Source organism: Danio aesculapii, chromosome 13 (assembly GCF_903798145.1).
Source record: "Danio aesculapii chromosome 13, fDanAes4.1, whole genome shotgun sequence".
Classification (NCBI taxonomy): domain Eukaryota; kingdom Metazoa; phylum Chordata; class Actinopteri; order Cypriniformes; family Danionidae; genus Danio; species Danio aesculapii.
The window spans coordinates 36,535,174-36,550,599 of record NC_079447.1 but is presented as its reverse complement, the minus strand read 5'-3'; the positions used below and the strand labels follow the sequence as shown (position 1 = coordinate 36,550,599).

The following is a 15,426-nucleotide window of genomic DNA, read 5'->3' as shown; positions in this document are numbered from 1 at the left end:
CTCTCCTGCTCAACTGAAGTCGAAACCAGCCAATCAGGCTTTCAGCTTGAGTTCGTCCACATTCTCTTTGTCGAGCACTTTGTGTTTTTTACCAGCAGATGGCGATATCGCTACACGTAGGCGACGTCTGGCAAGCCGTTTTAACATTTAATGTACATTAGCGATATTTCCCTGAAAAAGATGTTTGCTGTTTGTTCAAACCACTTATTTAAATTTAGAAGAAAGAACACAATTCTTGATTGTTGGGACAAAGTTATGTTCAATTAGCTTAAACTTGTAAAAAAAAAACTAATAAATTAACTTAATCGGCTATGCACACAGACTTTTAATTTTCAGCCAGGCAGCCCAAGGGCTTACGGTGTCTTTCCATTACAAAATTGTCACGTTTAAGATCTGATTTCTTTAAAAATCAGTGATCTTCACTGCCTGTTAGATAAATGATATGAAGTGGGTCTCAGATCGGACAAGAAGCACTGCATTAAATTCCATTTCCCCCCGCCAGGCTCACATCCATGTGGTTGATAAGTGCAATATTTTTTGTTATCAGACACTGTAAATATTATCGTTATATAAACTTCCCCTTGGGTAATGCAATATGTGAATTTGTTGACTTGGAAATAGTTGGAAGTCCAGAAGCCAGAAGAGAGAACAACTTCAAATTTACTGTCCTACACTCTGCATTACAACACCTCATGTAAGCGGTAATTTGTTTTTTGTAATTTGATGCAAAGATGATATAATACATACACGAAAACATATAAATGTTCATATGCTTTTTAAAAATATAAATGTTAAAAACTTTCAAGGATTTAAGATGTTAAACACGTTATAATAGTCTTGTGCAAAGGGTCCATTATATGACTTTATTTCTCGGCTATAAATTGTGAACCAGTAAACAAACTGAACACCCAAATATCTGATAAACTCAGGATAGTAAGTGATAGTAAGAAACATAAGACTCGCTACAATCCAGTAGCAAGATGCCGTCTTAATTTCTTTTGCAACCCATTGCCTCTTTCAGCTCATGCCAATGAGTGAAAACCCGTTATTGATTTGAGTTTAAGTTCTTGTCCAATTACTCTCTCCCTTACTTTCTGCACTTCCTCTGACAAAACCCTCTTTTGTTTTGGTAACTGTTGGCTATCTTCACCCATAGCTATGAGTAAAATGTGTGTGACATATTCCATAAACTGCATATAGAGGAGGGTGCTGCTGGGTCAGGTCACAGTTATAGCTGCTAGTGCTTATACTTTAGAGACTTTTCCCCTAACAAAACTTGTACTTATTATTTTCTTGGTTTATTAGATAATGATTCTCATTCCTTAGACAACATTTACTCATTAGATACCTATATGCTATATTAGTAATTAATTAAATAGGTTCTTATTTAGCACTATACATTTTACAATCCTGTTTTATGTTAGGTCCATTATGCACTTACTCATTGCATGAACTGGACAATATCCCCAAACCTCTTGCTAACCCTGTTCTTTCTAAGGACACTGTACACACATCAAGTATGCAGGCAGCAAAATAAAGTGCAATACTTGTCAACTAATCTGTTTTTTGGATGCAACTAGTAGTACCTAATAAATAAGTACCACCAGTATCCTTTAACATGTACTTGTTTAATTGATAAGTACTAATATGTAATAAATAAAAACGAGAATCTATTTTATAGGATTGAATAGCTAATACATAAGCACTATTATCTAAAGATTATGCACTGGTGTAATAGTAGGTCTTAGTAACTAAAAAATAATAAGTTGTTATACCTAATGCATAACTATTACACAATACAATTGGTATACATACTAGTCAAAAAGGAATCTGTTACAGGTTCCCATACAAGTCAATGGCAACAATGTACAATTTCTTGGTAAAAACAGAGTAGTAGTCACTATTGAAATAAATACTAGAATCTATTTGTACTAGGATCTAAGTGTTAAGTAGTATATAATGATTTAGCAGTAATATCTCATGAATAAGTGGCCTGTTATCTATTTAATAGCTAGTTGTAGCTAACAAATTAGTAGTACTTTAAAAAGGCATTAGTATCTGAAGAATAAGTTGTAACATTTTACAGTTTTAAGGTGTCTTTGCTACACATTCTCTGTGTACTTACTATAATAATTACAATTAATTATGCATAATTACATGAAACTAACCCTAAACCTAACCAGCATCCTAACATAAGTATGTGTAAATAATATTAACACACAATATTAATATTTTAAAACAAATCATATTAAGTCAGTATTACTAACTTAAGTTAATTGTTACACTGTAACAAGGACACCTTAAATAAGCACTAGTAATGAATACTTGTCATTAATGGCAAAGATACTAGTGGCTCAACATCAGAAGTAGCATGAAAACAGATGCCATATGCATTGGTCTATACCATGATTGACTACTAGAGGGACTCAAGGTAGGACATTTTTTATTTCAGCATTTGTGGAAATCTTTAAGAATGAGAACGATCAAAATTGACCAGTACACAAATAAAGCAAAACGTATACAGTGATTATTTCCCTGTATTACAGTGTCTAGCAAACACCAGCCCTGATAAAAATGCTCTTAAAAGATCCCTAGATTACCACATACAGTGCGTTTAAAATCATGTTCATGTCTGAATTGCACATTAAACAGTTTAGACAAAAGTGCACTTGCTGATTAAATATTACATAAATTAAATTTAAAGTATAGTCATTATTAAGAGTCATTAACAATGTTTACGTACACATTATAACTTGGTGCTAACAGCTTTTCATAATAAGCTTGATTAGGCAGCATAAAAGGTAGTGAATACCACTTGACACCCCCCCCCCCCCCCCCCCCCAAAAATATTAGCTTGATCCCAAGAGAATGCATAAACGTATTATTTTTATTATATTCTGTGACTAAAATATACATTGGTCTAATCTTCAGCTGTGCACTGGGCATTGGCACGTAATGCCAACAATGCCACATTTTAACACACACAGGGAACTTTGACCTGCTTCGATTTAGCTTTATTCACCTTAACAGTCCCTGGTATCAAGAAATAACATTTGACATTCGTCAGCTGTGGATGACATTTTGGGTATGAGCATGTATGCTTTAAGTTTGTTAGTAAAATAGAAAGTGCCTGTTGGACTCATGTGGGAGGCAGTGGTGGATACAGAGTTCATGTAGGCATCTGTGAATGAGAATTTATGAGAAACAACACGAGAGAGAAAACACTCCTGCAGAGTCCTTTTAGAGTTCGTACTGCATGAGCAAATAATTGTTCCAAATGACTTTCTATTTCTAAAAGAGATTTTGCTAAAGCTCTATATTCATGATCTTTCACACACAAGACAATTTGTATTACAGTGTAATATATGTCAAGCTGGGGGTGCATGACAAGGGAACATGACACTTTAATCAGCAGTGAATTTGATTTTACTGGTGCAACAGAATCTACATGCTAGCCCTGAAATTCAAGGCATAAGTAAGGCACGTGACAAACGAGGACTATTTAGGCCTATACACACACACACGCACACGCATGCACGCACGCACACACACACACGAAAATAAATAGATATGGATAATAGCATAAAAGAGTTTTGGTTTCCTCACAGAAACCTTAAGGTAGCGCACACACCACTTAAGGTACTTTTAAGGACATTATTGTCAATTTCTTTTATCAAAAAATGCCACCTATACATTTTGTTTAAATTTGCAGTATGCAGGATTGACACCTAGTGGTTGAATTATGTATTTCAGTCCAAATTAAAAAATTTTCACCCGGTCCCTCCTCATTCGACTGGACGCACACAGGTTGCCAAATTGACGACCACAGCAGGTGTAAGCATGCCTGGTGATTGAGCCTTAGGAGCCGATCACACCGAACGCGCTTTTTACATTGAGAGGAGCCTTTTTTAAATGATGAGCTGAGAGCGTTTTGCGCACTGCTTATGCGACCTGCGCACCTCGCGTTTTAACCGCCTGCTGCGCTTTGCGTTTTTGCTGTTGCGCGCTGTGCGCTTACGGTTGAAAAAAGTCAACTCTGTGCGATAAAAAGTGTGTTACGTGGTTAATCAAATGAAAGCAGAGGAGGAGTTTCCTTTGAGATGACAGCAGTGTTTGTGTTGTCAAAATGACTATGAAGATTTTTGAAGATGGAGGAGAGACTAGAGGTTGCTGTTTTGAGTTATTCGGTGCTGTTCATTCATTCATTCATTCATTCATTTTCTTTTCGGCTTAGTCCCTTTATTAATCCCGGGTCGCCACAGTGGAATGAACCGCCAACTTATCCAGTATGTTTTTTACGCAGCGGATGCCCTTCCAGCCACAACCCATCTCTGGGAAACATATACACACACACAAACACACACACACTCATACACTACGGACAATTTAGCCAACCCAATTCACCTACTGCATGTCTTTGGACTGTGGGGGAAACCGGAGCACCCGGAGGAAAGCCACGCGAACGCAGCATACAGCACTACCTACTGCGCCACTGCGTCCCCTATCCGGTGCTGTATGACAGACAAATCTAAAACATTACAATATTATTAAGTATTAAAATTATACCAATATCAACAGCAACACTAGCGCACACTACGCAGCTGATTCAATTATGGCCTAACAACATAAAAAGCGCACTGCACTTCTTTATGCATTTTTAGAGCATAAAAGCGTGTTGTGTGATCGGCCCCTAAGACTATAATCTTATTAATTAATGCTTACATTTTTTAAATATTTGTATTAAATATCTGTGTCACATTTCCACATACTGATGCTGTCCTCCAGAGGTCACATTTTGGCTACATCCACAGATATTGAGGCAGCCTTTAAGACTTATTATTAAAGAATTAAATATGCTGTGTTTTCCACCAAGGAACCCAGAGTGTTTTAAATATAATTGGGTAAACTGGCAGTGGGTGGAGTCACACAGACCAAAACAAAGATGGACATTCCAACACGGAATGCACATTTTTCAAGGAGAATAACTGACTTTAGCATTGTTTTTAAGATAAACAAGAGTTCAAGTAGCATGTTTCTTATCTGCCAAAAAAATCATGGCATTTTTGTGAGTCAAAAGCTTACATACACCTTTAATAAGTCCCTATGTGCTTTGTTGAAAAAGAAAAATGAAATGAGTTTTGTGAAACTACATAATGACAAAATGCTAATATTTTTGGGTGAACTATCCCAAATAGGCTTTACAGTTAATGATTGAGCTTCCAGGCCAAGAAAACTGCAGAGAGAGCAATCCCTGCTGCAGCAACAGCGTGGACATTGTTTATCCTGAATAACTCTGGGCGACCCTCCTCTCTCTGCTCCGGTTGTTGAATAGTTGCTGCAGCAGCAGCATTACATTCTTGCTCTCGGGCAATGACGGTGGTTGACTTATGATCTGATGTCTCTGCGACATCCACAGATGGCACACAAACGTGAGCTACATTTTCAGTGCCAACATGGTTTATGGTTGGTGGTTCCTCAGAGTTGACTCTACTATGTAGCATCATGATTGGTGGCTGACCATTCAGGTTTTCAGCAGGTGGCTCCTCAGCAACATGGAATACATGGCGCAATGTCTGATTCTCACAGACAGATTCATAGTGATCCTCTTCAGGCTGGTTATTAGTCAGCAGTGCAGAAGTGTATGGAGGATTATTTAAAAGCGGAGTGGAAGTGGAGGAAGTGGAAGTCTGCTCTGCAAGACTAGTAACCTGTCGAGAATCTGTGGAAGATGCGGTTTCCCTGCTGATCTCCAAATCACCTGAAACCAATGAGCAAGGATCTTCTTGCAAGACTGGAAGAGTCCCTGCTCGGTTTTGCTGTGGTTCTGAAATCTGAAGCGTGCCAGGCTTGCTGAAATATTCCTGTTCAATAGAATGGGGAGCATGTGCAACCACTTCAGTAGGTGTAGATGTTGTCGCCTGAGTTGCTCTGTTTGAATTGGTTTGGGCATTTGAAACTGCCAATCCAACACCATTGTGCCTCTGAACAACCTGTAGAGAAAACAGAAAACAAGCCATAGAAGTTAGCAGGAGACCAGAACCTTAGCCTTACTCAAACAGACTAGCAACTGGGGGCTTTGCACTGAGTACTTATGTCAGGGGTGTCAAACTCAGTTCCTGGATGACCACAGCTGACATTTATTCGTCAGGTATGGCAACCAAAATCCAACATCTGATTGACGTCATAGTGGTAACGTCCACACAATGTCAAGCGGTAACATTATTAGACATTGATATTTAGTTGATTTTAGGTTGTACGTTGGACATTGACGGCGACCTGACGTTGGGTTCTGATGTAAACTTGATTTTTAATTCCAAACAATATGCAACGTCCCCTCGACGTTGGGGTACAATCAATGTCAATCTGACGTCATGTTAAACATTCTGTGCCTGCTGGAATGTTTACTGTTCCAAAATATTTTAAATGTTTCTCAAAATCAAATATATTGTTTTCAAAGGGGATTTTTTTTTAGCCAGACATTTTAAAAGAATATATTTTAAAGCAATTATCACCATACTGTGAAAACGTGATATTTTTATCCAAGGTTATCATACCATCAGAACCTTATACCGGCTCATGCCTAGCTCTAACATACTTACCTTCAAACAAGCCTAAACGACTTAATTAGTTTGATCAGGTGTGTTTATTTAGGGTTGAAACTAAACGGTGCAGAGCTGTGTCCCTCCAGAAACTGAGTTTGACACCTGTGACTTATAGGAATGAGTAATAGGAACTAGCCTGTTATGACAGCCTTAGAAGAATAAAACTTTCCTGCTTGCATTTCTACTGCCAGTAAAAAGCGATGTAAGCCAGCCAAGAGTGACAACATTTAAGCAAGGCATTCAAAAACAACTGGACTAACAAGATTAACCTACTCTGTTGTAACACTTTAAAATACTGTGCCAGCGTTTGCTATGGCCAGTGTTCAACCAATTACTTACATTACTAGTAGTTCCTATTGAGCTGGGTACTCTAAAGTATGAGCTACTTTAGTACTTTAGAGTACTTTAGTTTAGAGTGCGTTTTTCCATTCCACGGTCACACTTTTTTTCATTGATTTTCTATGTGAACACACACTTAATAGAAGTGGATGATAGTTACGCTTGTGTTTTGCAACCTTTTCAGAGGTTTGCACATAAGACGCCGTGCCAAGTTAAAAGAATGTCAACTTTTACAAGCAGTGCCCTTCATGAATGTCAGTTCCAAAGCAGTGGACCAGTCAGAAGAACCCAGAGGCGGAGCAAGCATTGCACGTTTCTAATTACAGTAGCAAGTACAAATGACAACTGTTTTATTTGACATCAACTGAGTGCTGTGCCACACCTTTTTAAATGTAAAGACATGATCTGTGTGAATGACCCCTTAAAAGCAATTCCTTAAAAGCTAAATTTATTCCCTGTTCTTGTGGTACATGCTTTTTTTTAACAATACTATCTTTGATGTGAAAACCCCTTTTGTCCCCATTTTGCCACAGAGCAACCGTGAAGTGCTTTGCGTTGAGTATTACCTCATTTGCAGTTGGGTCAGACATCTCTTCAGGCCCCTGAAATGTTCTTTCTTGTCTCAACTGGGGATTAGTGTCTTGGACAGGGAACTTCTCAGAAGTGCCCATGTCTTTGACTTCTGTTTGCACCTGGATATTCCCTGAGCTCTGAGAGGAGGAGCAAGGCCTTGTCAATTGGATTTGAGGAGTGTTTGAAATGGACGCTTGTGCACCTGAGGTGGAGATGGGAGATTCACCAGCTGATGAGGTTATTGTAACACCCGGGGCATCTAGAGCATTTAAAACAGGTGCTCTAGTAACAGCTTCTCCGGTGTGTGTTGGGACTTTTAACTGAATTGATGAGGGCATGTCAGGAGCTGCTTGGGAAGGTTCTGTAACTAGTAGTGTGATTTCAGCTTGGGAAACTAGTTCAGGAGTAGGTGCCGAAGCTGAAGAAGGGACTTGCTGCACCTGCTGTGTCTCTGGAACTTGAAGAACAGGAGCAGAATTAGGTTCTTGGGTTGCTGGGTTGAAAGGGGCAGTTAAATGTACTGGGGCGGCTCCTGGAGGTGGAATCAGCAGAGGAGGAGTGATTGGTGGGACAGTGTGAATTGTTGCGGTTGTAACGGTTGCTGTGGCACCAGTTGAAGAAGGAGCTTGAGTATCTGTAGGTTTGGGTGCACCTATAGATAAAACATAAAGGAAAAAGGGCATAAAATTGCCCTCGTTCATAATTTGGCATGTAAAAAAAACCGTTACGGTTACTAAAGTAACCCTTCTTTCCCCGAGGGGGGGAACCGAAATGCTATGTGGAAACTTCCACTATGGGGATTTTGTCAGAAACCAATCATCTGAAAGAGTATAAAAACGGGCCAATAAAATGCCAATGAGTTGGCGGCGTCAGCGTGCACAGCTGGCATCAATGACAATCAGTCATGCTATAAAGACGCAGCCAGTGCTCAACATCCTTTTCTAGATGAAGAGACTTTCACGCTCAACAGCTAAGGGACAATCGTTGTGACGAAGGAACATAGCATTTCCGTTCCCCCCCCCTCGGGGAACGAAGGGTTACTTTAGTAACCGTAACGTTCCCCTTCGGATGGGGAACTCCAATGCTATGTGGAAACTTCCACAACGAAAGAAACTTACCGCGTCCCTGGCGAAGGGTGTGCCACGCAGTAGAGCAAGCGCACCTACAACTCCCCGAGACACAGTCTGACAATGTGTCCCCAGGCCCTTACTTACCTGTTCAGGAACAGTTATATTTTTTGGGGAGTCGCAATAACCCAGTAAAATAGGTTTTAATACAACAGTACGTTGGGAAAGCGTTCAGTCCCGATAGGGAGGACGCTGCGGAGCTCACCTGCTACCCAAGGATGGTTAGTGGGGAGGGAAGACACGAGCCCGCCTAGAAGGGGGGACTAAACCGTTGCTGAGTGAGCGTATGGGATCGCCAGCGGGGATCACGCATAGCAGGCACCTATACCCAGAACGCAGGCTGACCAGCGGGCATGCCAACAACGTAACGGGCCAACACCTGACTCCTCCACTGAGTCAGATGCTGGGGGCCTCGGAGGAACTCTGCAGGGTTCGCCAAATGGGGAACTAAACTGAAAAAGCGCACGTATCTCCAGGTTAGGGAGAAAGGCGCAGCAAGCGTGTTTCACACCTCAACCGAATCGTTTCCTCAATCACCAGGGGTTACCTAATACCCTTGAGGAAACCGGCTCCACTCGCAGAATGTAAAACCTTGCAAATGTATTGGGTGTCACCCAACCCGCAGCTCTACAAATGTCTGTCAGAGAGGCGTCGCGTGCTAACGTCCAGGAGGATACGACGGCCCGAATTTCTTGGCACGAGTCACTGACCAAAAATGCCTCCAGGTCCCCAACCCTCTTAATCGATGCCAACGCAACCAGCAAAGCTGTCTTCAAGGACAGAAATCTCAAGGATACTGAGTCAAGTGGTACGAAGGGATCCCCACTTAGGCTCGTTAGCCCTACCGCGAGATCCCAAGAGGGTATGAGAGGGGGGCGGGGTGGAAACATCCACCTCGCACCTCTGAGGAACCGGATGATGAGGTTATGCCTCCCCACGGTGCCGCCATCCACCGCATCATGATGAGCGGAGATGGTGGCCACGTAAACCTTCAGTGTGGAGGGCGACAGCCTTCGCTCCAACCTGTCCTGAATGAAAGAAAGCACAACACTGATCTGGCAAGATTGGGGGTCTTCTCGGCGAGAAGTGCACCATTCAGTGAATAGACTCCACTTCAGGGTGTGGGCATGCCTCGTATAGGGTGCACTAGCCTGAGTTATGGTATTAACCACCGCCAACGGTAGGTTACCTAAGTCTTTCTCGTCGCGTCTATGGACCACACGTGGATGTTCCACAGATCTGAGCGAGGATGCCAGATGGTGCCCTGTCCCTGAGAGAGTAGGTCCTCTCTTAAAGGGATCCGCCAGGGGGGGGGGCTGTCGCAAGGAGGGAGAGTTCCAATATCCAGGTCCAGTTGGGCCAGAGAGGCGCAACTAGCAAGACCTGCTCCTTGTCCTCCCTGACCTTGCACAGTAACTGCGCGAGTAGGCTCACTGGGGGAAACGCATACTTGCACATGCCCCGAGACTCGGAGTGGAGTCGCCATTCTCCCGTGGTAGGAGCTGCCATAACAGCCCGTTGGCCGCATGGTTGAGCTCATCCGGGATGTGAAAAACAAGCAGCGACTTCAGCCGCGTATGACTCCAGAGGAGCAGACAGCGAGCGAGCTGAGACATGCGGCGGGAGCGTATACCCACCATACGGTTGATGTATGCTGCCGTGCTGTCCATCCTGACCAGCACGTGTTGCCCCATAAGCACCGGTAAAAAGCGGCGCAGAGCGAGAAACACTGCCAACAGCTCTAGGCAGTTGATATGCTAATGCAGCTGGGTTCCCTTCCACAGGTCCGCAGCAGCATGCCCTCAACACACGGCCCCCCAACCCGTACTGGAGGCATTTGTCGAAATGACAACATGCCTGGATGCCTGACCTAGGGGCACTCCGGCCTGTAGGAAGGACGGGTCCCTCCAGGGGGTGAGGGTGCGGCAACACAGCGCAGTGACAGTCACTCTGTGTGTGCCCGTGTGCCATGTGTGTCTGGGGACCCGATCGTGAAGCCAATGCCAAAGTGGTCTCATGTGAAGCAATCCGAGTGGCGTGGCTGCTGCTGTGGATGCCATATGCCCCAGGAGCCTCTGAAAAGATTTCAGGGGGACCACCTTTTTCCTGTCGAACTCTCTCAGACAGTTTAGCATTAGCTCGGCGCGTTCTCGTGAGAGGTGCGCCTTCATGGTCATCGAGTCCAGCTCCAACCCGAGAAAGGAGATGCTCTGCACGGGGGCGAACTTGCTCTTTTGCAAGGCAAGGCAAGTTTATTTATATAGCACATTTCATACACAGTGGCAATTCAAAGTGCTTTACAAAAACAGGAATAAAAAAACAAGTATAAGAGAAATAAAAACAAATAATAAAAATGGTAAAAAAAAATAAATAAATACAATAAATAAGCATAAAAACAGATAAAATGTGTTATAAAAGAATTAAAAAGAAGAGAAAAACATAAAAGTGCGATCTGTGCGATCTGTCTCTTTTCTTGGTTGACCTGAAACCCCAACAGGTGGAGGTGCCGGAGCACCTTGTCTCTGTGCATAATCAATTGCTCCCGAGAGGGGGACGAACACATCGGGTGATGCGCATCTGCGTAAGCATTCTGAAGCGCAGCCTGTGAAGGCAGTGGTTCAAAACGCGCAGATCTAGGATTGGCCATAGCCCACCGCTCTTTTTGGGCACGATGAAGTACAGGCTGTAAAACCTGCGCCCTATCTCGGCTGGAGGGACCGGCTCGATTGCATCCTTTGCCAGGTGGACAGCAATCTCCTCTCGCAAGACAGGGACGGATGCAAGGCTGACTCTGGTGAAATACACGCCCGTGAACCTGGGAGGCTGTTTCGCGAACTGAATCGCATAGCCGAGTCTGATCGTATGGAAGAGCCATTGCGATGGGCTGGCCTGCGCTAACCAGGCAGGCAGAGCCCCCGCAAGTGATCCCACCCGCACGATCGCTGACGTGCCAGCGGCGGGGCAGCGTGGAGTAAGTGGGCTCACCCGGGGAGCGCTGGGGACCCACGGGAGAACAGGAGACGTGATGCTTACGTCTCGCAACGTACTCCAGAGGAGGGGCTGGGAGTGGGAGAGAAAGGAGACTGTTCTCTCGCGCTCCATGAGCCATTGGCGAAATGCACCGATCCTGCGAGCTGGAAGGCATAGCGTCCAAGACTGGCAGTGTTCGGGCTGTCACATCCGGAGAAGGGGAAAAATGCTCTTTCATTGAGGATTTGATGGAGTTTTTTTTTTTTTTTTACGTCGTTTTATGAAGTGCCCCGCCCTCCAGCGGGGAAAGAGCAAATTCCCTCCTCACCAGATGGGCCATCTCAGAAACGATTCGCGGTCTGTTTACCGAACTTAGCAGCGCCCTGGGGCGGGGGACGCTGGTTGCCAGCGAGATGCTCGGCGCAGCCACTTGGCCGGTGGCGCAGGCGGGGGCAGCGGAGCAAAAGCTACAGGCGAGCGTCCTCGGCGAAAGCAGGATGTGGATCGGGGGGGGGGGGACGGGGGGGTGGATGGGGGGGCGGGGGTGGAGCGGTCATACAATCCCGCCGATAGAGATATCGCCCATCGCCTCCAACTGCTCCATCACCGGCGTGAATTCCTGGGCGAATTCACCGACGGTGTCACCAAACAGGCCAGCCTGGGATATGGGTGAGTTAAGAAAGCGAACTTTGTCAACATCACGCATATCACCAGGTTTAGCCTGAGGTGGCGTTCCTGGACCACGGATGTGACCATTTTTTTTTTAAGAGCATAGTCGGTTGCGGTGCGGAGCTCATGCTCAGTCTTGGGTCGGAACCCTCCTCGTGCAGCCGGGTCAGCGCCTGCGCTTGGTAGCGCTGGTAGGTGGCCATAGCATGCATGGTGAGGGCGAAGGCGCACGCAGCACACTGCGTGAGCCTACTGTGCCCATCCAGGCAGAAGGGGATGGGGAGGCTTTGAAGGTCTTGCCTTCATTCTCCACATCACATCCCTCTAATCGGTCCGGCCGTGGGGCTGGGGGATAAACCATCACCAGGCCAACGGCCAAAGCAGCCCGAGAAAGCACGGCCATCATGTCTGCTTTTTAGATGCCAACGCCGCGCTCTCCACCCCGGAGGGAGGGAGCAAGCGGGTTCGCATCCTCATCAGACAATGACAGCCCATCTTCCAATGCAGCGATGGACATCTGACCCTCAGTGTCATCATGTGAGAGAGCGACCATCCAACCGCAGTGCAGGTGACAACTGGGGTGGGTCGCTCTTTTGCAAGAGCGAGCCGCGATCTTAACTGCGCAACAGACAAGACATCACAGTGACATCACAGTGACGGCATGCACTGCCTGCGAGCACCACATTAACATGCTGGACCCCCAGACATAAAACGCTGTGCTCGTGCCCATCATCCGGGGACAGGAAACCACCGCATCCAGAAACGCACAGTTGGAGTGACGTCTTGAAAAAGACGCGCTGCACGACCGCGTTGCTCTTTTAGGAAAGCTATTTTCCTATATACAAACTGCTCTTGGAGGACCGGACCCAAAGGACGCCAGGCAAGGGAGAAAAACCCAGCTCGACCATCTGCCACTGTGTATACGCGCTCTGGACTGGGAGAAGCTGCTTCTTGATCTCTCTCTGTAGACACAGGTTGGAGATACCCTCAAAGACTCTCTCAGAAGCTTCGTGAAAGGCTCTGAAAGCGAAAAGGATGTCAAGCATGGCACTGGCTGTGTCTTTATAGCATGACTGATTGTCATTGACGCCAGCTGTGCACGCTGACGCCGCCAACTCATTGGCATTTCATTGGCCCGTTTTTATACTCTTTCAGATGATTTGTTTTCTGACGAAATCCCCATAGTGGAAGTTTCCACATAGCATTGGAGTTCCCCACCCGAAGGGGAAATCTTTTTCTGTATTTTGTGTTTTCCATTTTTTTACAGTTGTGAATTGCATTATGGAACCTTCATCTCTGCTCTGTCGACTTTTGATGTTGAAAATTCAACTTTACAGTTTACCAAAGTGACTTTTATTGATATTTTAGTAGTTTGAAATAATACAATGTATAAGAAATAATATATATGGCCCGTTTCCACTGAGTGGTACGGTACAGTACTGTAAAAAGGCGTGCCGAACCGAACCGTACCACTTTTTCAGCCCCCTTTCGAAAGGGTACCAAACATGAGAAAGGGTACCAAAAGGCAGAGCTACCGTACTGTACCAGTCAGTGGAAACAAGCCAATAGAGAAATAAGTCTGTAAAATAAATGAAAATGTGCTTGCATTTTATTACAAGGTTTTTGTACTATATTATACAACACCAACCCAGACAATTTACAGTTGAAGTCAGAATTATTAGCCGCCCTTTGAATTTTTTTTCTCTATTAAATATTTCCCAAATTATATATTTAAATCTTCTCATTCTCACTCTTTTTTAGCCCCTTTAAGCAATTTTGTTTTAATTGTCTACAGAACAAACCATCATTATACAATGATTTGCCTAATTACTCTAACCGTTATTTCGAGATATCAAGCCATTATTACGACATAATATATTGTTATTTCAACATGATTAAGTCGCTATTTTGACATAATTAAGTTGTTATTTTGACATAATTGTGTTAATCTCTATATGAGTCACTAGATGGCAAAATAAGACTAGAAACAGGTCAACGTTCATTCTTTAAATAAAATCCTTACGGTTCCGAAATCAGAGCTTTATAATGGGAATTTACCAGGCATATTCAGGCACTGATTTGTTCACTTGTTATTCCAGAATAATCTTTTGAGATTAAATGTAGCCCATAAATAGCTGTGAAAAGGTTGTGAAACACTAGACATTTACTCCAAAGTCGTTTTCACAAGACAGACGTAGGTGGAGCTTGTTAGGGCTAAACTAAGTTACTTAAAAAAAAACTAAATATTATTATCAAACTCAAAATAACTATTAATTGTGACATATTTGGATCTGAAATGTAATACTGAATACAGGGCAAAGTAGTATTTTTCTCAATATCAGCAATCTAAAAGTTGGAGAGAAGCAGTAAAAGAGATAGTTCACACAAATATGAAAATTCTGTCAATAATTACTCAGCCTCGTGTCGTTCCAAGCCCCCAAAACCTTTCTTTCATCTTTGGAACACAAATTAAGATATTTCAGATTAATCAGAGAACTCCATTCTACTCCATAGACAACAAGATTCCAGAAAAATTCCAAAAAACAAAACAGTCCACGTGTGTTCAGTGTTTGGTGTAATCTAAATTAAAATGATGTGGGCTCACATAAAACTAGAATAATAACTTTATTCAACATTTTCTTCTCCTCAGTGTCAATTTATGTCATGCATTTAAAAGGCGATGTGTACTTGAGGTATATCTTGGATGCCTGCATGCAAATTGTTCTCTTTAAAACAAAGAACAGGTGCATCAGAGGTGTACAACAGCACAACACTGAAAAAAAGAAACGGTTAAATAAAGTTCTTATTTTTGTTTTATGTGTTCAAGAATTAATGAACCACTGAAGGCATATGGTCTGTTTTGAGCATTATTCAGATTGCTGCTGTCAATAGAGGATGCTCTCAGATTTCATCTTAAATGTTTTAATTTGTATTCCGAAGAAGAATGAAGGTTTCGGATTTGAAACGACTTAAGGGTGAGTAATTAATAACATAATTTTCATTTCGAATGAACTAACCCTTTAAGGAATCTCAATCTATCAAAACGACGTCATCAGAGAAGTAATATCATTCCAGATCAAAGCAAATTCTCAGATTTTGGTTAAAGATTACCATTTTTCTCAGAATTAACCTGCACGGGATTGTTC

At 43.3% G+C, this 15,426-nt stretch overlaps 1 protein-coding gene across 1 annotated transcript; it reads right to left on the bottom strand.

Moving 5' to 3' along the window:
• Positions 1 to 2,426: 2,426 nt before the first annotated feature.
• On the bottom strand, positions 2,427 to 8,283 carry mavs (mitochondrial antiviral signaling protein). The gene is made up of 2 exons (XM_056471216.1): positions 7,508 to 8,283; positions 2,427 to 5,990 (listed from the first exon to the last, which is right to left on the bottom strand). The coding sequence occupies exons 1-2, from the start codon at positions 8,213 to 8,215 to the stop codon at positions 5,205 to 5,207; spliced, it is 1,494 nt and encodes a 497-aa protein (XP_056327191.1). The 5' UTR covers positions 8,216 to 8,283; the 3' UTR covers positions 2,427 to 5,204.
• Positions 8,284 to 15,426: the final 7,143 nt, after the last annotated feature.

Bases quoted from the DNA above. Each gene is read 5' to 3' on its own strand.
- mavs (XM_056471216.1), bottom strand. From the start codon at position 8,215: ATGAACGAGGGCAATTTTATGCCCTTTTTCCTTTATGTTTTATCTATA. The intron at 5,991-7,507 runs GTAATACTCAAC...TTTTCTCTACAG, and splicing joins CTGACCCAACTGCAAATGAG to GTTGTTCAGAGGCACAATGG.